Source organism: Odontesthes bonariensis, chromosome 3 (assembly GCF_027942865.1).
Source record: "Odontesthes bonariensis isolate fOdoBon6 chromosome 3, fOdoBon6.hap1, whole genome shotgun sequence".
Classification (NCBI taxonomy): Eukaryota; Metazoa; Chordata; class Actinopteri; order Atheriniformes; family Atherinopsidae; genus Odontesthes; species Odontesthes bonariensis.
Genome location: NC_134508.1, coordinates 2,350,154 through 2,375,112, shown reverse-complemented (window position 1 = coordinate 2,375,112; position 24,959 = coordinate 2,350,154). Strand labels below are relative to the sequence as shown.

Below are 24,959 nucleotides of genomic sequence, written 5' to 3'. Positions count from 1 at the left end.
CAGCCCTAAAAAAAAAAGGTAAAAATTGTAAATACTTCGTCTAAAACAGTTTCTCTTCTCTTGATATGTTTTTGTCTGTTTCTAAGAAGACTTGATGCACGTCAGGGTGAAAACAACATATATCCCAGATATTCCCAGAGATTAGAATGATTCCTAAAGAAGAGCTCACTCTGGTTTCCTCTTGTGGATGTCCACCACAGCTTTTGTTGTTTTTCCTTCCTGTTGGGAGGACTACTTCTTCTACTGAATTACCACTGATTATCGGCTTCTTGTAGCCACACAGCAGAGTTTATTCACTTCAATCCTTCAGTGGAAACCTGTCTGATTCACGTTTGTTTTGTGTTCTCAGAAGATGGAAACCTGATTGTTGTTGCCCAGTCAGGTCATTTTTCACAGGAAACAGCGGACAGCAGCAGAGAGGAACAGTGCAAACCCCAGAACAGCCGTATGTGTTCCTTGTTCCAAAGTCCAGTGCAGATCCATTTCTAATCATCCGCAGCGGTAATAAATCTGATGCACGCCTTTTAAATCAGCCAGAAACCCCAAAACTTTGGAGGCGTTCGCAGGTATGCCGATGAAGCGTCGCCTCTATTCAGACTCGAGGTTGGATGTGACATGTTTAGTTTTGTAAATGAGCATCAGCGGGTTGCCTGGAGGGTTTTTAAACTCACAGAAAGGAGAAAAAGCTCCCAGACGGGAGTTTGTTGTGGCAGTCCTAAACCCGGGTCCCCGCTGGTCGGCTCTTTATACTCCACCCTTCCCCAGAGCGCACAGGCGGAGGCCCGACATAAAAGCAGCCATCCATCTAAGCAGACAGCAGCCATACATCACTCGCACCACACATGAGTGATTATACTCGCACACAAAGGCAGAAAAGCACTTTTCATTCATGCATCTGCTGTCACACCTTCACAAACAGCTTTCTGAGCTGTAAACGAAGCGCTGAAACGCACACGGGAGCCTCGCCGCGCCCGAGCGGCGGCCTCGCCACGTCGTTCTCTGTCCGACAACGAGCAGCCGCTCGCCTTCCAGGAACAGCGTTACTCCCCCGTGGGAGAAAAGAAAGGAAGAACAGGGCGAAATGAGCTGTTCAAAGCAAACACGGCCTTCACACGACAGCACCTGTAACGCTCAGGTGTGAGAGGTGGAGGGCCTGCAGCAAAGGATCATGGGATACTTAATGCAACAGAAGCTAACTGTGTGGCTCTGGCTCCTCTGGGTTCACTGGTTTGTCAGCAGCTGTCAGCAGGTGAGGATAAAACAGACTGGAAAAACCCAAAAACAGGCTGAAAAACCCAAACAATGAGGATAAAACAGGCTAAAAAACCCAAAACGGGCTGAAAACAAAAACAATGAGGATAAAACAGGCTGAAAAACCCAAAACGGGCTGAAAACAAAAACAATGAGGATAAAACAGGCTGAAAAACCCAAACAATGAGGATAAAACAGGCTGAAAAACCCAAAACGGGCTGAAAACAAAAACAATGAGGATAAAACAGGCTGAAAAACCCAAAACGGGCTGAAAACAAAAACAATGAGGATAAAACAGGCTGAAAAACCCAAACAATGAGGATAAAACAGGTTAAAAAACCCAAACAATGAGGATAAAACAGGCTAAAAAACCCAAACAATGAGGATAAAACAGGTTAAAAACCCCAAACAATGAGGATAAAACAGGCTAAAAACCCAAACAATGAGGATAAAACAGGCTGAAAAACCCAAAACGGGCTGAAAACAAAAACAATGAGGATAAAACAGGCTGAAAAACCCAAACAATGAGGATAAAACAGGTTAAAAAACCCAAACAATGAGGCTAAAACAGGCTAAAAAACCCAAACAATGAGGATAAAACAGGCTGAAACTGAGGAGCCTCGGTCAGGATCTGTCGGCTTGATCTGTTTTTCTATGTTTTAAACTTTCTTAAATAAATATATCTTGTACTTTTAACACTTATTTCAGCCCATAAATGAACAACAAAGTATTACATGAATTACATGAAAAGTATGATTTAGGATGTTATTAATGAATTAAGAACATAATAATGGCACGTTGCCTTTATATTAGTGGCATTTGTCCAATAAATCTTTAGTATTCTTATAAAACAAAGTATCTATCTATCTATCTATCTATCTATCTATCTATCTATCTATCCATCGTCAAACTCATACCATTTTAAGGCCAAATTAAAGCTCAGGTGAAACTGTCAGAGTTCAGAATGTGACAGGCTTTTAGCAACATCTCCATCAGTATTTCCTCAGAAGTACAGCAGTACCCGTTGCCTTGGTAACACAATAATAAGGCAAACTGAGGACAGTCTGAGAGATAACACGCGGCGTGTTGTGAAGAATTCCTTCCCCGATAATGCAGTTGAAGGAAACATACGAGTATGAGACGAACTTTGAGGATTTGGGAGTGGTGTAGGAGTCAGGGGGCCCACTTCCTGTTCCTCTCTGAAGGAAGTCCATGACATCAGCGCCCTTCCTCTTCCCAGAAACCCCCAGAGAGAGGCAGGGAGAGGGATCCCACCTCCAGGCCTGGAACAGAGAGAAGCTGGGCTCACAGGGGGAGTTAAAGAGATAGTTTCCTCTTCCCAGAACGTCCCGTACACTTCGGCTCGGTTCCCACAAAACTATTTGTTTGTCTTGACTCTCAGTTCCAGTCATCCCCGTGGAAAAACACGAGTTTTTGCACAGAAAATTAAACCTGCCTGCCCTACGCTGCAGCTGGGGAGTGTTTATGTATCTCACTGGACTGAAGCGCTCTGAAAGGTTTTCTCAGGCAGGTTCAGGACTCACCAACGTGAGATCTGGACTTTACGGTCGGACACATGGTCATCAAATTTATCTGTCGACCAAAATAGTTCCCCCAAAATAGTTCTCTATAGTATAGTAGTATAACAGTTCTCCCAACACTGTCGGACATTTTAAACCTTGGCAAATAGACTGTTCAAAGGGCTGTTCAAAGGGCTGTTCATAGGGCTGTTCATAAGGCTGTTCATAAGGCTGTTCATAAGGCTGTTCATAGGGCTGTTCATAAGGCTGTTCATAAGGCTGTTCATAAGACTGTTCATAGGGCTGTTCATAAGGCTGTTCATAAGGCTGTTCATAGGGCTGTTCATTAGACTGTTCATAAGGCTGTTCATAGGGCTCTTCATAGGGCTGTTCATAGGGCTGTTCATAAGGCTGTTCATAAGGCTGTTCATAAGGCTGTTCATAGGGCTGTTCATAAGGCTGTTCATAAGGCTGTTCATAAGACTGTTCATAGGGCTGTTCATAAGGCTGTTCATAAGGCTGTTCATAGGGCTGTTCATTAGACTGTTCATAAGGCTGTTCATAGGGCTCTTCATAGGGCTGTTCATAGGGCTGTTCATAAGGCTGTTCATAAGGCTGTTCATAAGGCTGTTCATAAGGCTGTTCATAGGGCTGTTCATAGGGCTGTTCGGCTGTTCATAGGGCTGTTCATAAGGCTGTTCATAGGGCTGTTCGGCTGTTCATAGGGCTGTTCATAGGGCTGTTCGGCTGTTCATAGGGCTGTTCATAGGGCTGTTCATAGGGCTGTTCATAGGGCTGTTCATAGGGCTGTTCATAAGGCTGTTCATAAGGCTGTTCATAGGGCTCTTCATAGGGCTGTTCATAGGGCTGTTCATAAGGCTGTTCATAGGGCTGTTCGGCTGTTCATAGGGCTGTTCATAGGGCTGTTCATAGGGCTGTTCATAGGGCTGTTCATAAGGCTGTTCATAAGGCTGTTCATAGGGCTGTTCTTAAGGCTGTTCATCGGCTGTTCATAAGACTGTTCATAAGGCTGTTCGTAGGGCTGTTCATAAGGCTGTTCATAAGGCTGTTCATAGGGCTGTTCATAAGGCTGTTCATAAGGCTGTTCATAGGGCTGTTCATAAGGCTGTTCATAAGGCTGTTCATAGGGCTGTTCATAAGGCTGTTCATAAGACTGTTCATAAGAGTGTTCATAAGGCTGTTCATAGTGCTGTTCATAAGACTGTTCGTAAGGCTGTTCATAAGGCTGTTCGTAAGACTGTTCGTAAGGCTGTTCATAGGGCTGTTCATAAGGCTGTTCATAAGGCTGTTCATAAGGCTGTTCATAGGGCTGTTCATAGGGCTGTTCATAAGGCTGTTCATAGGGCTGTTCATAGGGCTGTTCATAAGGCTGTTCATAGGGCTGTTCATAAGGCTGTTCATAAGGCTGTTCATAGGGCTGTTCGTAAGGCTGTTCATAAGGCTGTTCATAGGGCTGTTCGTAAGGCTGTTCATAAGGCTGTTCATAGGGCTGTTCGTAAGGCTGTTCTTAAGGCAATTCATAGGGCTGTTCATAAGGCTGTTCGTAAGGCTGTTCGTAAGGCTGTTCATAGGGCTGTTCATAAGGCTGTTCATAGGGCTGTTCGTAAGGCTGTTCGTAGAGCTGTTCGTAAGGCTGTTCATAAGGCTGTTCATAGGGCTGTTCATAGGGCTGTTCCATCCCAGACGCCTCCGAGCCCAGAGAAGTGGACTCCGCCTCTGGACCAGGCTAACATCAGGCTAACATCAGGCTAACATCAGGCTAACATCAGGTTAACATCAGGCTAACACCAGGGTAACATCAGGCTAACATCAGGCTAACATCAGCTTAACATCAGGCTAACATCAGGTTAACATCAGGCTAACACCAGGCTAACATCAGGCTAACACCAGGCTAACATCAGGCTAACATCAGGCTAACACCAGGCTAACATCAGGTTAACATCAGGCTAACATCAGGTTAACATCAGGTTAACATCAGGTTAACACCAGGCTAACATCAGGCTAACATCAGGTTAACATCAGGCTACCACCAGGCCAACATCAGGCTAACATCAGGCTAACATCAGGCTAACATCAGGTTAACATCAGGTTAACATCAGGCTAACATCAGGTTAACATCAGGCTAACACCAGGCTAACACCAGGCTAACACCAGGCTAACATCAGGCTAACATCAGGCTAACATCAGGCTAACATCAGGCTTCTTCTCTGCACAGTAAAGGCTGTGAATGGAACTCTGGATCGTGGTGCTGGACAAAGGTTTCCCACAGTAATCCCTCGTCCGTGTGCTTCTATCAGCTGCTGATGAATGAGGGTTCTGGATGGTTCTGAGGGGTCAGAGGTCACGGGGGTCCAGCTTAGGCTCGCTCCCTCGTCCTTTACACTGAAACTCCTCCAGATTCCCTGAATGCTTTAATGATATTCTGCTCTGCAGAGGCAGAAATATGCAGATCCCTTCCAGTCTTTCTCTGAGGAACGTTGTTTTAAACACATCTGTGGACAAACTGGAGATCCTCTGAACATCTTTACTCCTCAGAAACTCATCATGGAGGCTTATTTAGGACCGGATCATGGTTACAATCGGCTGTTTGAAATAACTTGATTAATTTCAAAACCTAATTTCTAATTTCTATTTTCTGCAGGCCTTAAATGGCAGAATTTTTACTACCAAATTAAATTAAGTTAATGAGACAAAATATTTCATATCTTGAGCATTGAAGAACATTTAATGTTGAACAACGATCGGGGACAAAACATTTCAGAATGAGTTCAGCAGAGCGTGAGCTGAACATCAGTGGAGTGCGACCATCGAGCTGCTCTGGCCTCTTAAAAAGGATCCGTGATCCCATTACAGCAGTTGTTCTGTAATCAGTTTGTGTTGACACAGGTCTGCTTCTCCCAGCAGAAACGATGAAGTGAGAAGCAGACGGAGTCATTAATAATAAGATGGAAACATGCCTGGACTCACTGTTACCGTTCAGACATGTTATTAATAAATATGCACTGAAACAGAACACCTAGTTTCTGCTTCTCTCTGTCATTTTTCCTCTTATAACTGGATTTAATCTTTGGTTCGGTTTCTTATTTTACTCATTAGACTAAATCTATGAAGCTCTAACATCTGCACACCATGTTACCAAGGTTGGAAAAAGCGTGTCAGATCCCAGCTCGAACACTTGAGACGACTAAATTAGGGATAGATTCGTACACAGACAAGGAGAATTTGTTCTGGAGGACGTTGAGTAACTTCCAGGTGCAGCCAAGCAAGTAACAGCAAGTCTCACTTTGTTCAAATCCCTCCAGGAGAAAAACCTTGGAAAACTTTCACCATCACTCACACTTTTGTCCAGGATTCAAGAATTTTGTTTTGTTTTCCTGCGGAGAGTCTGACGTCTTCCAGCACGACTCTGAGGTCACATCTCTTTAAGCCTTTAAACGGGCCACAGCATCGACTTCGGCCGTTTCCAGACGCGGTTAAGAGTGCAAATAAATCACAACAAGGAAAGCTGCAGAATAATATCATTTAGCATCAGATGCTGTACAGCCTGCTGCTCTGAAGACAAGCAGAGGACCATTAGAACCTTTTTTTTAGTCATATTAGCTTGAACTGTCATGGGATTCTGGAAGTAGAATATTAAATAGGCTGTTTAGGAAAAATAATGAAATCTGTAGCTCCCTCTGAAGCCTGTAATCATGCTTACAAAAACCGAGCGCTCCCGGCTGTTTTTAACCAATCACGTTAGGGTGGAGGAATCCTACCTGTCAATCACAGCTTGTGCACACACTGCTGAGCGTGAGTCTGCCCCAGCTTGTGTGCGCTCACACTGGTGTGAACTCACGTGCACAACCTCGTCCATAGAGGGGGAGGGGTTTGGGGGGCGATTCGGAGCTTGTTAGAGGTTGGGGGAGGGACCTGAAAGTTGTATCAGTTCGAATTTTCCGACTTTAGACTCGTAATTTTGAAAACCTGCCGACGGCAGCTTTAAAGGGATAGTTCGCCTCTTCTGACATGAAGCTGTATAACATCCCATATCAGCAACATCATTTCTGAACATCTTCTTACCCCCTGCTGCGTCCTGTGAGCAGAGTTCCAGCCTCGTTTTGGTGCTGATGAAGGTAGTCCGGCTAGTTGGCTGGGGTTTAAAAAATAAAGCGTTTCGCTTCTCAAAACAATATGCGTTCAACAGAGTAATACATTTGCATCACAAAATGGTTCTCCAGGAAAAAGTCAGACCTCACAATTTTCAAATGTATTACTCTGTTGAACGCATATTGTTCTGAGAAGCAAAACGCTTTATTTTTTAAACCCCAGCCAACTAGCCGGACTACCTTCATCAACACCAAAACGAGGCTGGTGGATACCTGTGGGATCTGCTGCTTCTGATCAAAAGTGCTCCAGAAGTTCCATCGTTTCCTGCTTCAGGTGCGCTTTGAATTAACGTTCTACTGAAATTTAAAGAATTTTAAACATCACACGACTAAAACTTGTAATTAGGAACTGTGCAGTCATTCAATGAGCCTGTAGCAGCAGACAAAAAGCTCGAATCAAATCAAATAAAACCAAATCAAATTAATTTGTAGCACATTTCATGTACAAAACAATTCAAAGTGCTTCACATAAAATAAAAGCATTGCAGCAGGGAGTGGAAGAAGCATTAAAAATACATAAAAGAATATAAAGAGAAACAAATAAAATAATTTAAATGAATTTAAAAACAAGCAACAGTCCAGATAAGTTAAAAGATATGGTGCAGATTTCATGCATAGACACAGAGCCGGCCCAAGGCATATGCCAACTATGCGGTCGCTTAGGGCCCCCACGCCACCGTCTCCAGCCTGCTGATGTTATTTTCAAATAGTTAAATTAATGAGCCATACTTATACATCACTCTTTATGTAGAAGTTAATTAAACCATATTTATGAGTTTGCTATCCCTTTAAGGTTAAAAACAAGAATGACACCTGTATAATGTAAGATGATTACAAATAATGCTAATGATTGTGGGTCCGTTACACACATAACAGTGTAGCCTATGGAATAATGAGGCATCTGGAGCTGAGGTGATGGTAGGGGGGCCCCAAATGAAATTCTGCTTAAGGCCCCATAAAGGCTTGGGCCGGCCCTGCATAGACACATGAGAACAGAAATGTTTGATATTAAACTGTGAGAGCTGGGAAAGATTGTGAAGTTTGATTGATGACCTGTGATGGTAGATGGTTGTGGTCCTGAGGGATCCGAGCTGCTCAGAACAACTCAAACATCCTGCCAGCGGCTGTTCTTCGGATGGAGACGCCTCATCGATGAGAGAGGTCAGAGGTCAGGCTGGCTGGAGCTGAGAGACGGGTGACAGTAGCTCAGACACAACAGTCCCAAAACTGAGGTTAGAGGCGGGGTCCATGCTGGATGGATGTCCATCTCAGGTCCTTTCTGCAATAAACTGAGATCTGGTCCATGGAAGTAACTCACTCTCAGCGCTGTTTTCTGTGACTTGGCACCATAAATAAAGCTTTCATAGGCTGCTGGTGTTAGCCTCTAGCTGCTGGTGTTAGCCTCTAGCTGCTGGTGTTGATCTCTAGCTGCTGGTGTTAGCCTCTAGCTGTTGGTGTTAGGCTCTAGCTGCTGGTGTTAGCCTCTAGCTGCTGGTGTTAGCCTCTAGCTGCTGGTGTTAGGCTCTAGCTGCTGGTGTTAGCCTCTAGCTGCTGGTGTTAGCCTCTAGCTGCTGGTGTTGATCTCTAGCTGCTGGTGTTAGCCTCTAGCTGCTGGTGTTGATCTCTAGCTGCTGGTGTTAGCCTCTAGCTGCTGGTGTTGATCTCTAGCTGCTGGTGTTAGCCTCTAGCTGCTGGTGTTGATCTCTAGCTGCTGGTGTTAGGCTCTAGCTGCTGGTGTTAGCCTCTAGCTGCTGGTGTTAGTCTCTAGCTGCTGGTGTTAGCCTCTAGCTGCTGGTGTTGATCTCTAGCTGCTGGTGTTAGGCTCTAGCTGCTGGTGTTAGCCTCTAGCTGCTGGTGTAAGCATCTAGCTGCTGGTGTTAGCCTCTAGCTGCTGGTGTTAGCCTCTAGCTGCTGGTGTTGATCTCTAGCTGCTGGTGTTAGCCTCTAGCTGCTGGTGTTAGCCTCTAGCTGCTGGTGTTGATCTCTAGCTGCTGGTGTTAGCCTCTAGCTGCTGGTGTTGATCTCTAGCTGCTGGTGTTAGCCTCTAGCTGCTGGTGTTAGCCTCTAGCTGCTCGTTGACTTTTCTTGGCTTCAGTGTGAAACTAAAAAACAGTTTTCAGACACAAATAATTGTGTAATCCTGATAAAATAACCATGTCTCTGAACCTCAAAATTCCTGCATTAATACTCACATTAACTTTACTTGTTTTATTATCAGCCTCCAGCTTAATGCTAACAGGCAGCTAATGTGGCTGAAAAATAAATAGATTTAGTATTTAATGCTTACACCAGGCTTTATTACTGTGTCGAAGCTGCTCCTCACCTTAAGTCTCTTTAGATTTAAAGCTGAATTTAAACTGCCTGATATGGAGCCAACCTGTGCTGTGTCACCAGTCCAGCCTGCTGCTACGGGTGTAATGGTGCAATGAATCTTTGAGTTTCCATCTGCAGCCATAAATGTTGCAGATTATCCTCCCGTCAGGTGCTGAACACACAGTTTGTGAGAGAAAATATGGACCAAGGGAGACTCCAAAAGCTGGAACTTTACTTTACAACTTTAAGAAACGTACTTGTGTCTTTATCTTTATAAAACATCACAGCAGAAACTTCTAATAATCTTCTCAATAATGAAGCTAACAGCAAAGAAGCTGCACCCTTGTTTCGTGTCAACATGTTGCTGAATCTCAGTGGAACCCAGAAGATATCCTGAAAACGATAAAAACAAAGTGTGTGTGAAGGTCAGCCTCAGAGAACAGGAAGATGTTGGTCGGTTATCTCCAGTCATCCTGGCGCTCACATTCCTGCTGTTTTACAGCATCTGTGTTTGCTTTGTTACAGTTTCCACCTTTACACGACACGCGAGCCTCTTCGAATAAACCAAAGCAGTTGTGTGAAGTAAAATGTCCGACAATATTCTGAGATTTACTGTCCCCTTGTGCCTTTCGTGTTCCCATTTCCCTCCACCTGAGTACGAGCACATGTTTGTGTCTTTCAGGGGTCTGAATGGTGTGTTTGTTCGCTGTAATATCTCCTGAATGTGTCTCAGAAATGCAGCAAAACTCAGATCAGATTCACAGAGATGGGACCAAGTCACACGTGCAAGTCCCAAGTCTTAGCTTTCAAGTCTCAAGTAAGTCTCAAGTCTTAGCTTTCAAGTCTCAAGTCAGTCCCAAGTCTTAGCTTTCAAGTCTCAAGTAAGTCTCAAGTCTTAGCTTTCAAGTCTCAAGTCAGTCCCAAGTCTTAGCTTTCAAGTCTCAAGTAAGTCTCAAGTCTTAGCTTTCAAGTCTCAAGTTAGTCCCAAGTCTTAGCTTTCAAGTCTCAAGTAAGTCTCAAGTCTTAGCTTTCAAGTCTCAAGTAAGTCTCAAGTCTTAGCTTTCAAGTCTCAAGTCAGTCCCAAGTCTTAGCTTTCAAGTCTCAAGTAAGTCCCAAGTCTTAGCTTTCAAGTCTCAAGTAAGTCCCAAGTCTTAGCTTTCAAGTCTCAAGTCAGTCCCAAGTCTTAGCTTTCAAGTCTCAAGTAAGTCCCAAGTCTTAGCTTTCAAGTCTCAAGTCTGTCCCAAGTCTTAGCTTTCAAGTCTCAAGTAAGTCTCAAGTCTTAGCTTTCAAGTCTCAAGTAAGTCCCAAGTCTTAGCTTTCAAGTCTCAAGTAAGTCTCAAGTCTTAGCTTTCAAGTCTCAAGTCAGTCTCAAGTCTTAGCTTTCAAGTCTCAAGTAAGTCCCAAGTCTTAGCTTTCAAGTCTCAAGTAAGTCCCTAGTCTTAGCTTTCAAGTCTCAAGTAAGTCTCAAGTCTTAGCTTTCAAGTCTCAAGTAAGTCCCAAGTCTTAGCTTTCAAGTCTCAAGTCAGTCCCAAGTCTTAGCTTTCAAGTCTCAAGTAAGTCCCAAGTCTTAGCTTTCAAGTCTCAAGTAAGTCCCAAGTCTTAGCTTTCAAGTCTCAAGTCAGTCCCAAGTCTTAGCTTTCAAGTCTCAAGTAAGTCCCAAGTCTTAGCTTTCAAGTCTCAAGTCAGTCCCAAGTCTTAGCTTTCAAGTCTCAAGTCAAGTCACCTTATTATTGCAATTTTACCTGCAGAATCCGATCTTAATAAAGTGAAAAGACAAGATATAAGTAACTGTCCCCCACCCCGTATCATATCAAGCTAACGTTAGCTAACTACCGACTAGGCTAACAGGTTAATATTAGCTAATTTGACAAGCACTTACTGGTCAGAATGGATCTTCAAATGACGAACAAAGTTCGAAGTTATGCTAGATGCTGCCAAGTCATTCAAGTCATCGTGTCTCAAGTCAAGTGCCGAGTCTTTAACTTCCAAGTCCGAGTCGAGTCTCATGTCTTTTCTTTTTTTGTCAAGTCAAGTCACAAGTCATCAAAACAGCGACTCGAGTCGATCTGAGTCCCCATCTCTGCAGATTCAGAGTCGGGTGTTTCATCAGGTGTCTGTTGAGATGATAAATCCTGATTTCAGTTTATTTCTGAATGGGCAGAAATGATTGTTCGAGACGCAGGTTTTTAGATGAATTACTCTTTATTTGAGCCCCTCTCAAAGAATAAGGCAACATTTTGAGAAAATTCCTTTTCCAGAGTGGAAGGTTTTAATAAAAGAACATATCAGAGAGAGAAATGGTGCAGAATGCTACTGATCCGCTCCAGATGTCTCTTTGCTCGGGGTGATTTTCGATGTCAGGAGCTCTGTGGGTAAAGACTCTGTGTGCATTCCACGTGCGCTCATCTGTTTTGATTGTGCCGCAGTTGCGTAAGCTTCACATCACAGTCGTTACGAGCGTCTCTGTGTGTGTGTGTGTGACCTTCAACCTGAAGAATGTTGTTATGCTCTGCTCTCTCACAGAAGTAAACACGTCCTGGAGGTGTTTTCCAGCTGTGCAGGCAGGTACCAGGGTGCCCCAGGGTGCCCCAGGGTGCCCCAGGGTGCCCCAGGGTGCCCCAGGGGGCCTCTGGGGCAGAACTCAGCCCCACCCCAGCACCTGCTCTCTGGGCACTAACCTGGACTTTCCTCCCTAAGAGTCACGGAAACGTTTGGCAGTAAACGCAGAGGGTTAAATGGACAATATTTTCACAACTGTTTTTATCATTTTTAAAATGATTTGGTGAATATTCACAGCTGTGTTTGCATGAACTCGGGCTGCACGCAGCGAGTTCTGCATTCTTGGCAGATGACTGAACCATCAGTTCCAGAGGTGAATAAGGAAAAATTGGTAAAGTTTGTTTGGCATTTTGACACTTGTTTAAAAAGCAGAGTGGAGCTGGAGTCAGTTATGGTACATATTTCTAAGTGTTTAAGTTAGGGCTGGGCAACGATTAAAATGTTTAATCTAATTAATCACATGATTTCCCTGATTAATCACGATTAATCGCATTTGTACGCAGAATCCAAAAATGAATCCAAAAGTAGCGTATAGCTTTTAGCATTTAGCTTTATTTTAAATGTGCTGCCATATGAATGAAAGTGCCATAACATTTGTTGTGCAAACACACTTTTAACATCAGCATCTTTCTGTAGTTTTTATGTAGAAGCCTCGCTCCACTGTCTGTTTCCTTGAATGACTTGCTGCTATCAGTTGTGTGTTTTGCCTTTAAGTGATATTTTAGACTGGAACTACTACGCTGAGAAGACAATTCAACTTGGCAGAGTTTACAGATGACTTTGGTTCTGTCGACTCCGCCGTCTGGAAGAACTTTAAAATGAAAATGGCCGAGTAAAAGTTCCGTACCCTTCTCCATGTTTGGTGGATCCGCCGATTACTTTCTTTTCCTGTTCCACAGCAGACAGCAGCAGACTTTTACAGAATAAAAGCCTGTGAGCAACAGACTTTTACAGAATAAAAGCCTGTGAACAACAGACTTTTACAATAATAAAACAAATAATAAAACAGGGGTGCTGCATGTTGTTCCCCCTCTCTCTGCTCCCTACTTCCTGTCTCTCTGAACTTTCCTATCCATTAAAGTCACAAAAGCTCCAAAAAAATATTAAAAATTAAAAATAAAATTAAAAAAACGCGTTAATATATTATAATATGCGATAAAATATTTATCGGCGTTAAATAATTAACGAGTTAACTCGTCATTATCGCGTTAACTCGCCCAGCCCTAGTTTAAGCACAGCACCGCGTGTTAGCAGCTCCCAGAAAGGGAAACCATTCTCACCATCATGAGATGCAGCAGTGTCACAGTTAGAAACTGTGGGACTCAGACACATGTGTCAATGTGATGTTAATCCTTTAAAAAGAAACAGTAACAACTCCCTGAAAATATGTAGGGTTTGGAACCAGGAAGGGTGTCCACCTGCCTCGGCTGGCTGAGGTTGGGACGCCCTGATATATGCTCCTAGGAACAGGAAGAAGGAGTTTTACACCTGCAGGGTGGATGTGAGCAAGAAAATGTAAGTAAGGCTCAAAGTTTGAGGTGAAACAGACAAACTGGCATAACTTTATACTAAAAATCTTCCTCGGCAGCGACTTCAGACGCCCAAATAGGAGCTCTGAAGAACAGAAAAAGGGATTTCCTTCATTACGTCCCCTTTAGAAAAAGCAGGGAAAAGGATTGAGATGATTAGATTCGGGATTTTGCTTGAAGAAAGCCAGCTCTACATGAAAGAGGGTGAGATACGGAGGATTGTTTTAAGTAATAAGATGACAGGAGGGGTCAGTTGGAAGGGGAAGGAGTTATTAAATCTTGCTGAGGATTAGATGTTTGGCAGCGAGAGGTTTTAAAACCACAACGGCGGGCCGATAAAGATGAAACTGTTAGAGAGGAGGAAAAAGATAGATAGATAAAGAACATAAAGTTATAAATTAAAGAAGCTGAGAAGAAGTCAGGGTGCAGTGTCCTCTCTGCAGATAAATCACCCGGGAAGTTATATTAAGATGTTTCAGGTTCCCCACAAGTGGACGGCCACCTTTTCACCTCATTCTCCTGTAAACATAATAAAACTACTTAATCCCTGGACCAGGAGCTTTATTCTCCGGGGAGACGGAGGTCAGAGAAAGCATGTGAGGCATCCAGAGGCTCAGAGCTTTTACTGGGCAGGTCACAGTGTGTGATGGTAACAGGAGCAGCCGGCGGCAGCCGCTTCATCAGCAGGTCGTTTTACAGCCGGCGCTGAACGTGCCGACACGCCGCAGCCCGGGCGCATCACAGTGTGGCCATCTTAAAGTGTTCAAATAAGGTCGACATGAAAATCCCAAATTTACTTATATTTCATCAGCGGGTTTACAGGAAAGTCTCTTTATTTTATGTCCCTGTCCCTCCATCTTTTTTTTCATTTTTTATTTTTTTATTTATATAGCGCCAAATACAACAAATGTCATCTCAAGGCACTTAGATAATAAAGTCCAATTCAAGCCAATTGGAATTCAATTAATTGTAATCATAATTATTCATAAAATAATCCAATTTGTTCATATAGAGCCAATTCAAAAACTATTTCCCAGCTAAGGAAACCAACAGATTGCACTGAAACTTGTTTTCGGTCCAATCTCCCGTATCTCTCACATATCTCGACAAATGAAGATGGGATGAGCTGATAATCGTGGAAATATCCCGTCACACCCATCATAGATACTTAGGGACGGGAATCACTCCCAGTAGTTCGATGCCGTGGAAACGTTAACCCGCCTGCCTAACGATCCCGTTTATAGGCTCTGCTGACGTCTGACGCTTCGTATTTTGGCTCAGATCAGAATGTTTCCAACATGGCGTCGAGGCAGAAGCGCTCCAAAGTTTGGTTATATGTCACCAAAAAGGACAAAACTAGGGCCAGTTGCAACAGGTGCAGAGCTGTGATCACATCAAAGGGGGAAACACCTCCAACATGCTGAAACTTTTGACCACACAGCATGCAGCTACTTTGCACAAACCTAAGTCTTTGACACGCTGCTCAGCGATGGCGGCGGCTCTCGTGGGGGAGCTTGTGGCTCAGCGTCTTCCGTCTCAAAGGTCCCAGATAACGCAGGGCTCTCAAGTCTAAAGGCTGATTTGTGGTCGCCTATGGAGAGCCACGCAGACCCTCCCGGAGACGCTCTCCGTCGCTTGCGTACGTCGGCCAACACTTCTATCGTCGACGTCGCCAGATTGGGTCGTCTAACGTAGCGCCGCCTGCTGATCGGGAGGGGAACTGCCTTGGGTATCCGACATCCCGACGGAGAACTTCGAAAGGTTTAAAGCCTCTGCGTGACCACGGAGACGGATTGCGACGGAGAAGCATAACGAGGCCTTTAACCTTTCGAAGTTCTCCGTCGGGCTGTCGGATACCCAAGGCAGTTCCCCTCCCGATCAGCAGGCGGCGCTACGCTAGACGACCCAATCTCTTACGTCTGTGGTGAAAGTGGTTGATTGGTTGTTCACCTTCCGGCTCCGTTCCACTCCTCACAGCGAACAATGGCGACAGAGAGAGAAAGACTGTTTGAGTTGGAGCTTGTTGATGTTGAAATGCAAATAATTCTGACCAAATGTTGACCGGCACACAGTAAACTCTTTCAGAAATGGCGGCGTTGTTGTTCTGAGAGGAAGGAGCTAAACCGGGAAAGGGATTCCAGGAAATGATGTTGTTAGCCGACCAATCACAACCCTTGAGGTGTCCGCGAGTCTCCGTCTCCTCGATAGATAGATAGATAGATAGATAGATAGATAGATAGATAGATAGATAGATAGATAGGAATGTTGGCCGACGGTAGGGTCTCCGTAGGTGACCATAAATCAGGCTTAAATATCTCTGGCGTACCGCTATCGCTATGGAAACGGCAGGAAACAAGCACCTCCCCCATGAGTCTGAGCAGAGCAGTTATTAATAACAATAACACCCATTCCTGGGACCAGTCCAACTGGGAGGGGGGGACTTCAGATCTATGCTGTAATAATGTCAGCGACATACTGTATGAATAATTTCCATCTGATATTAGAGTTATTGTACTAAATAACTGGATGAGAACCGATAAGGAACCGAATCGATAAGTGATATCAATAACGGAACCAGAATTGCTAAATTCTTAACGATTCCCATCTCTACATACTTACTTTTTTCAGTATATAACTTGTATTTCGACGGTTGTTTTAGGTCACTCAGTGGCAGCGTGCGCAGGTGTTCTGGACGGTTCTTTGTTAGGTTCCAGGTCGTCTCAGCTTTGTTCCAGTCTGTTCAGAATTAGGCGCCATGATGGCGCCATGATGGATGGTCCACGCCTTTCAGCTCAGCCTTGTTAGAAGAGTCCAACTGAAACATTCTGAACAGAAACTGTAGTAAATCTGGACTTCAGTGTCCGACATGTTCAGGGACTAACGTGGCTTCACCTTCATGTATTACACCATGACACGAGTCGGAACTTTAGTTTTCAGAGGTGTGAAGTCTTCTGAAGGCGAAGCAGCCGAGTGTCGACGTCCCAAAAGTCAGAAAGAGACCAAACTTCCTGTTTGACCTGCAGTTCGTCTGAATCTCAGAATCAGAATCAGAATGAGAAAAGATTTTATTGCCAAGTAATTTTCACATCACAAGGAATTTGGCCTGGTCTGTTTGGTGCAATAAAAAAAAAAAAAATATATATATATATATATACTGTATATATAATAATAAAATAATAAAAAATATATGTACATATCTATCTATATATATATAGATATGTACAAATATATAAAGAAATAAAATAATAAAATGTAAAATAATAAAAATATATGTATATCTATATATATATATAGATATACATACAATCTGAACAGAAAACCGACATGGATAAACAGATGGTTTATTTTTAGATCAGTCGCCAAACGTCTGTGCTCTTACGTCTGTGTTCTGGAGAGTGCACGTGTGCGTGCACGTGTGCGTGCACGTGTGTGTGTTTGTGTTAGAATAACATGGATGTGTTTGTTTAGCGTGTTCATCAGTCAGACAGCAAACATAATGATGAGTTTCCTCCAGGGATTTATTTACAGACTCTTGTCTGTTCAGTCTTTGACTTGGTCTCGTGCACGCTCGTGCACGCTCACACACACACGTTTGTATGTGGGATGAGCAGAGAGGAAGAGGCGGTTTGTTCCCCGTCTGTCTCCCTGCTGACAGCTCTGAGGAGGTCATTTCCTCCACTCAAGTGATGAACAATGCTGATGTGTTAACGTTACATTTCACTGCATCCCAGCTGTTTACAGCTGTTTACAGCTGTATTTGTGTGTCTGTTTTTATACAGAAATGCCCACTAACACACGCCGTGTGTTCTCAGCTCTTATGAACAGGAGGATGTTTGCATTTTACACTCAAACTTCTGCCTTCCTCCCTTTTTTTCTTTCTTTTTACATAAAACCCCCAAAATAAATCTTTTAACTGTGTCCTGATTGATGAAATAAAATCAGACTTTTCCATTTTTCTGATCCTAAGTATGCTGCTAATCATCGGTGTTAGACAGTGTAACCGAGGACAGATGTAGCTGATTTTAAATGAGCAGTTTCAGATGATAATAACAGATGTAATCTGTCATCACCGAGAATTACAAAGGAATGTTTTCAAAGGGCTTCATCCCATGGCCACCATCGGCTGGCAAAATGACCACAAAGAGCCACTAAGTGATCACAAAGAGCCACAAAAGATCACAAAGCCACAAAATGACCCAAAAGAGACTCAAAAATAACAATAATGTAAATCAACATTACAAAGAAAACAAAGATAAAGAATAACGATGAAGAGATTCTAAATAATGTCAAAGAGACACTAAATCACTCTAAAATAGGCCCAAAAGTTACAAAATTACCACAAAGAGTCAAGTTTTCCTCAGAAAGACTAAATGATTACAAAGATACAAACCAACCACAAAATGACACCATAAATACACAAAAAAGACCATAAAGAGTCATAAGATGACCCTAAAAAGGTGGAAATTACCCCCCAAAAGAACAGTGAGGCTGTACTTAAGTCATGAGTCATCCTCCACTGCTTTGAAGTTTACAGCAACATTATGACACGAATTATAGATTCACTCTGAAAACATTTGGAGGTGAGACTTGATGCCCGTGTGGCAGAACTGTGAAGCCACAGAGTCGATCTGCACATGGAACCTGTTTGATAATCTTTCCCACATTTATGTTGCCGCAGTCTGAATGTCACGTCGAGGTTAAACTCCAACACGAAGCAGAAGCCGAGTTAAACCCGTCTGACTGTCTTTGGTGTCTCAGCAGGCGTCTCTCTAACCTGTTGAGGTCTTAAAAACCTGCTGACATGATGCTCACCAGTCGCCAGGATAGATTATGATAAATGATGCTTTCTCTCGGAGCTGCGCTTTAAGCTCTGGTGAGTTTTACCATCCCGTCTGGCACAGGAAGGCTGTGCTTAAAGAGTTAGCTTTGCATTTAGAGGCTTTTCAACACTTCCAGTCTGTTTGAGTCCTCGGGAGAGAATTATTGAGTAGGTCTGCTGTTCTGGGGGCCCGAAAAGATCAGGAGGCTCAGGGGCCGAAACATCTGTTTAAAGAGACCTGATGACAGTTGTGGTTGGAGGGTAAATCAAACAACTTAGAGATCTGAAAACACTGCAGGGGGGAAAATCACCACGATGAGACTCAAACATCACGATGAAAGGAATGAACATCAGACGGACGAAATAAATGACCACAAAGAGCCCCAAAATGACCACAAAATGACACAAAATGACCACAAAGAGCCACAAAATGACCACAAAGAGCCACAAAATGATCACAAAACGACGCAAAATGATCACAAAGAGCCACAAAATGACCACAAAGTGCCACAATATGACCACAGAGAGCCACAAAATAAACAAAAAGAGCCACAAAATGACCACAAAGTGCCACAATATGACCACAGAGAGCCACAAAATAAACACAAAGAGCCACAAAATAACACAATTAGCAAAAAAGGTAGAAAAAAATGACAGAAAACAAAGATAAAGAATAATGATGAAGAGAGGCTCTTTCTAACTGAAATCATCAGCTCCTCAACGGGCTAACCAACAGGCTAACCAAGAGGCTAACCAACGGGCTAACCAACGGGCTAACCAACGGGCTCACCAACGGGCTAACCAACGGGCTCACCAACGGGCTAACCAACGGGCTAACCAACGGGCTAACCAACGGGCTCACCAACGGGCTAACCAACGGGCTCACCAACGGGCTAACCAACGGGCTCACCAACGGGCTCACCAACGGGCTAACCAACGGGCTCACCAACGGGCTAACCAACGGGCTCACCAACGGGCTCACCAACGGGCTAACCAACAGGCTAACCAAGAGGCTAACCAACGGGCTCACCAACGGGCTCACCAACGGGCTCACCAACGGGCTCACCAACGGGCTGACCAACGGGCTAACCAACGGGCTCACCAACGGGCTCACCAACGGGCTCACCAACGGGCTCACCAACGGGCTCACCAACGGGCTGACCAACGGGCTGACCAACGGGCTCACCAACGGGCTCACCAACGGGCTCACCAACGGGCTGACCAACGGGCTAACCAACGGGCTCACCAACGGGCTCACCAACGGGCTGACCAACGGGCTGACCAACGGGCTCACCAACGGGCTCACCAACGGGCTCACCAACGGGCTGACCAACGGGCTCACCAACGGGCTCACCAACGGGCTCACCAACGGGCTGACCAACGGGCTAACCAACGGGCTCACCAACGGGCTGACCAACGGGCTAACCAACGGGCTCACCAACGGGCTCACCAACGGGCTCACCAACAGGCTAACCAACAGGCTAACCAACGGGCTCACCAACGGGCTCACCAACGGGCTAACCAACAGGCTAACCAACAGGCTAACCAACGGGCTACCTGTCTTTCCTCTCTCAGCAGAGCTCAAACTAAACTCTTAAAGCTTCAGAACAGGCTAACTGATGAATGCACCTGTTGACCTCTGAACTCAGTCCCACGTCAGGAGAGCCAACCAGTTGTAGCCGCTCACATTATCCCCACTTGTGTTGGATTCATTCAGGTGTCTCCTGAGTCCAAGCTGCTTAGGAACACGGGATAAGTTTGGAAAAACAAACTGTGAACTGGGTTTGTTTTGGTCTGTTTTTGGAGCTCCATCCTCCAAACCTCATCTCATCTGAATTTAATCAACTCTGAGTATCAGATTCTTCATCGTGCTGCTTTAATGTGTTTAATTCATTCAAACTGTGTTCGGTAAATAAATCATTTCCTTCATTTTCATTAAACACCAATAATAAAAGCTGTCTCAGAAGAGTGAAACCCGGGTACAAAGTGTCTCTGTGAGGCCAGAGGCCCAAAGCCTGACACATTATTCATTGTTCCACCTCCTTTCACTCCTTCACCTTGCCTCTGTTCTCCTGTGTTTGACTGCATGTGCTCAGCGTGAGGAATGTTTTATTAATGAGATAGTGGGCTGCTGCGGTTTGCCAAAAGAACATGCAGTGTTTTCTCAGATTAAAATGAGCATTTAGAGCACAGTATCTCCTGATGTGAATATAAACATTCCAGCAACATTCTGATCTGTTGAAGCAGTTTCAGGAGGAGCTGTCAGGGTAAAGGAAAGTCTGAGCATTTGGCCCGTTTTCCTTCTTTCTGAACCACTCCTGCATAGATTTGTTCATGTGCTAAAGATTTAGTTTTATTCATTCATCACTTCAAAGATTCAGTCCAATTACAATCCAAGTCATTGTGATCCTAATCCAATCAAATCTAAATGAGCCCAGTTCATAAAAAGCCAGTTTTCCAGAATGCATTCTTCGGCTGTGTTCGAAACCGCATACTTCTCCTACTACTCCTACTAACTTTCTGAGTTAGTATGCGAGTTTGAGTAAGCAAGAAGTTCCCGGATGCATACTAGATTCTCCGAAATGTTGGGTATGCATCATGAGGTTACTACTCATACTCAAACTACCCAAGATGCAACGTAACGTGACGTCGCCGATCGTCATTTCCTGTCAAAACGGCAGTTTCAAGCTAGCTACAACGAGGGTAGGTTCACTTCCTGTTTTCAAAACAAAAGCACCAATTGTATGGTAATGGCTTTCCCTATGATAAAAGGCAACGGGTATTTTATTTTGTGAAAATAACCGGAAGTGCGTTGCTCACTGCGGCTAGCTTTAGTAGCGCCGAATTCGTGGGAACAAAATTGTAAACAGCCGGTATTTTGTCAGGTTTTCAACACGTTGGGGATCTAAACGACTACTTTCTCTCCTGAAAATGTTTCAAATGTTGCTAAAGTTTACAGAGTTTAGAGCTTAAGGGAAATCAGCTTCAGGCCGGCTGATTTCGGCTCGGGCAGGAGCGAAATGCATTGTGGGTAAACGCTCTGCATACTGTCTGATCGTTGAGTATGTAGTACGCAGTATGTAGTATGTAGTATCGAACACAGCCTTTGATTTAATCTCAGTTACTTTGGGTCAGCTCTGTTGTTTTAAATGTGCTTTATAGATAAAGTTGGATTGAAATGTCCACTTTCAGGTCCCATGATACTCCCACTACCGTGCTTCACAGAAGTGTGAGGTGATGTGGACACGTTTAAGTGTCCCAGTTTAAGCCTGATGATGGAAAAATGGAATTAGAATAGATTCAAACAGAAGAGACGGTTTTATGATTGTGGTTTTCTTTCTCATCATCAGTTTTGTGTTAATCCTGCAGCCAACAGCTGTTTGTAAGGATGTGACTTCAATAAGACGTGTTGAGACTGTTCCGCTTTGTTCTGGCAGCAGATGATAGTTGGCTGATCAGTTTGAGAAGGTTTGGGAGGAAGGTGATCCTCCGCAGCTGTTTTCTTTTGGCCTTTTGTTTGTAATAACTTACATTTTTACGGGATTGTTTCCTCTGATCTCACAGAGTCGATGCTTCTGTTCCTGTTTTCCAGCCAGCAGTTTTGTTCTGTTCGTGATTTCAGAACTGAGACACCAAATAAAACAGACTTCCTTTACTTTCCTGCATTTTTTAAATATCTTTTGTGCGCAAAAATGTTGAAAAAGTCAAGAATTTCAGCAGTCCTGCTCCTCATGCTCGTGTTCGGAGGCAGTTCAGTTTGAAAAGGCTGAAAAATCAAACTCCTTCAGGAGTAAACACACATTATAAAACGTACTTAGCGTTTAACCTGTGTCCTCTTTGTCCCGTTTCCTCCCATCAGGTGCAGTCCAGCGTATCCAGTGACCAGCTGGACGGTCCTTCTTCCCTCTCCACATCAGTGAGGATCAACCAGAGATGACTTTAGCTGCAGGAGAACTCAGAGCCAGGAGAGCCGCCTCTCCTCAGATACTGATGGCGTTTCTCCTCCTGCTGCCCTGGCTGCAGCCTGCAGACTCCGACGCTGCCCCGCACAAATCCTGGAGCCAAACGGGGCCGCGGCTGCAGCTCTCCCACACAGGTAGGAGGCGCATCGGGGGTGAACAGGTGCAGAGGTGCCCGAACAGGCTGACAGTCGCCTTCCTGAACCCAGTGTAAAACTCGTTTATATGAGCAGGACAGCTGGTTTGATGGCAGTGACAAGTTAAAGCTTAGAGTTAGCTTAGAGTTAGCTTAGAGTTAGCTTAGAGTTAGCTCAGAGTTAGCTCAGAGTTAGCTCAGAGTTAGCCTAGAGTTAGCTTAGAGTTGGCTTAGAGTTAGCTTAGAGTTGGCTTAGAGTTGGCTTAGAGTTGGCTTAGAGTTGGCTTAGAGTTAGCTTAGAGTTAGCTTAGAGTTGGCTTAGAGTTGGCTCAGAGTTGGCTTAGAGTTAGTTTAGAGTTAGCTTATAGTTAACTTAGGGTTAGCTAAGAGTTAGCTTAGAGTTAGAGTGTTGTTGCTGTCGTAGCATCCCAGGATTCACCAGGAGAGTCGTCACATTTGCACTTAATTGATGCTCTTTAGACTTTTGTCAGATTTTTCTTCCTTCCAATAAAATCCAAATGATTTTCCAAACATTAGATGTGATGATGTATCGTAAAGCATCGGTTGTTTTTACCTCGTAAGCACCAGCGGTGGACGTAAACAGCACGTTTACCACTGAACCCGAGGGTCCAGGCAACAGGCCGACTCTGTGCATCACCAAGTTTGTACTCGGAATTTGTTTAAGAAATTCTAATATTTTACTTCAAAATCGACGAAAATCTGGCTTTGAATCTGCAGTCAACCAACTTTAAAGTTTACAGCTCCTCATCGAGCAGTTTATGGTACGTTTTATTTCCTCCAGCGGCCCGAGATTCATATCAGTTATTCTTCACACCCGGAACAGTTATTATAGAAGGCTTTATTTTTTGTTAAATGAAAGGTTTTCCATCATGAAGTAGTTGTTTTAGTAGACTTCTCTGTGGTCAAACCAGCTGGCCTAAACTCATACTTCCGGTGAATATTATCCAGCTGATCTGGTTTTCTTGTTTGTTTTTAATAATGTTATTTTAAAAGTTTGACAGTTTATCTACGTTTAAAAGGCCAAACAGACGCTGTCATAGATGGTTTCCTTTGTTTGCTTGAAGCACTTTGTGGCCTTTTTTCAGTATCGTCTCACTGACATAAGGAACTCTGCCTCTTGGTTCAATTAAATAAGAAAATAACATCGCACATTTTCCTCGAACTTCGGAGCCTCTTCAGTTTCAGCGGTTTGACCACAGAAATGTGAGCTGACTTCTACAGAAATAATCTGATTTACAGATGAGTGAAAAGGGAAAATTATTCAGTCTTAAAGCCAAACTTTTAGATGAAAACTGTCTGTAAGAGTAAACCTGAGGCTTCGGACCCTTGGTTGAGGCTTTGTGGGCCCTCGGAGAGTTAACTGCACCTCTTTATGCAGATGAGTTCCAACAGGAACAGGAAGTGTTGAACTCTATAAAACTCTATAAAAGTTAAACTCTAGAAAAGTTAAACTCTAGAAAACTTAAACTATAAAACTTAAACTCTAGAAAAGTTAAACTATAAAACTTAAACTATGAAAGTTAAACTCTTTGAAAGTTAAACTATAAAACTTAAACTCTATGAAAGTTAAACTCTTTGAAAGTTAAACTATAAAACTTAAACTATGAAAGTTAAACTAGAAAACTTAAACTCTATGAAAGTTAAACTCTATGAAAGTTAAACTAGAAAACTTAAACTCTATGAAAGTTAAACTCTAGAAAAGTTAAACTATAAAACTTAAACTATGAAAGTTAAACTCTATGAAAGTTAAACTCTAGAAAAGTTAAACTCTAGAAAAGTTAAACTATAAAACTTAAACTCTATGAAAGTTAAACTATAAAACTTAAACTATGAAAGTTAAACTCTATGAAAGTTAAACTCTAGAAAAGTTAAACTATAAAACTTAAACTCTATGAAAGTTAAACTATAAAAGTTAAACTCTAGAAAAGTTAAACTATAAAACTTAAACTCTATGAAAGTTAAACTATAAAACTTAAACTATGAAAGTTAAACTCTAGAAAAGTTAAACTATAAAACTTAAACTCCAGAAAAGTTAAACTATAAAAGTTAAACTCTATGAAAGTTAAACTATAAAACTTAAACTCTATGAAAGTTAAACTCTATGAAAGTTAAACTCTTTGAAAGTTAAACTATAAAACTTAAACTATGAAAGTTAAACTAGAAAACTTAAACTCTATGAAAGTTAAACTCTATGAAAGTTAAACTATAAAACTTAAACTATGAAAGTTAAACTCTATGAAAGTTAAACTCTAGAAAAGTTAAACTCTAGAAAAGTTAAACTATAAAACTTAAACTCTATGAAAGTTAAACTATAAAACTTAAACTATGAAAGTTAAACTCTATGAAAGTTAAACTCTAGAAAAGTTAAACTATAAAACTTAAACTCTATGAAAGTTAAACTATAAAAGTTAAACTCTAGAAAAGTTAAACTATAAAACTTAAACTCTATGAAAGTTAAACTATAAAACTTAAACTATGAAAGTTAAACTCTAGAAAAGTTAAACTATAAAACTTAAACTCCAGAAAAGTTAAACTATAAAAGTTAAACTCTATGAAAGTTAAACTATAAAACTTAAACTCTATGAAAGTTAAACTCTATGAAAGTTAAACTCTAGAAAAGTTAAACTATAAAACTTAAACTCTATGAAAGTTAAACTATAAAAGTTAAACTCTATGAAAGTTA

At 42.8% G+C, this 24,959-nt stretch overlaps 1 protein-coding gene across 1 annotated transcript in view; it reads left to right on the top strand.

Annotated features, from left to right (window-relative positions):
- LOC142376646 (semaphorin-3D) overlaps nucleotides 1–24,959 on the top strand; it is a 154,077-nt gene that overhangs the window by 36,595 nt on the left and 92,523 nt on the right. Inside the window, exon 2 of the mRNA XM_075460087.1 lies at nucleotides 22,020–22,256. Within this exon, the coding sequence (XP_075316202.1) occupies nucleotides 22,094–22,256 (163 nt within the window). The 5' untranslated portion in view covers nucleotides 22,020–22,093. The remainder of the gene's footprint in view (nucleotides 1–22,019; nucleotides 22,257–24,959) is intronic.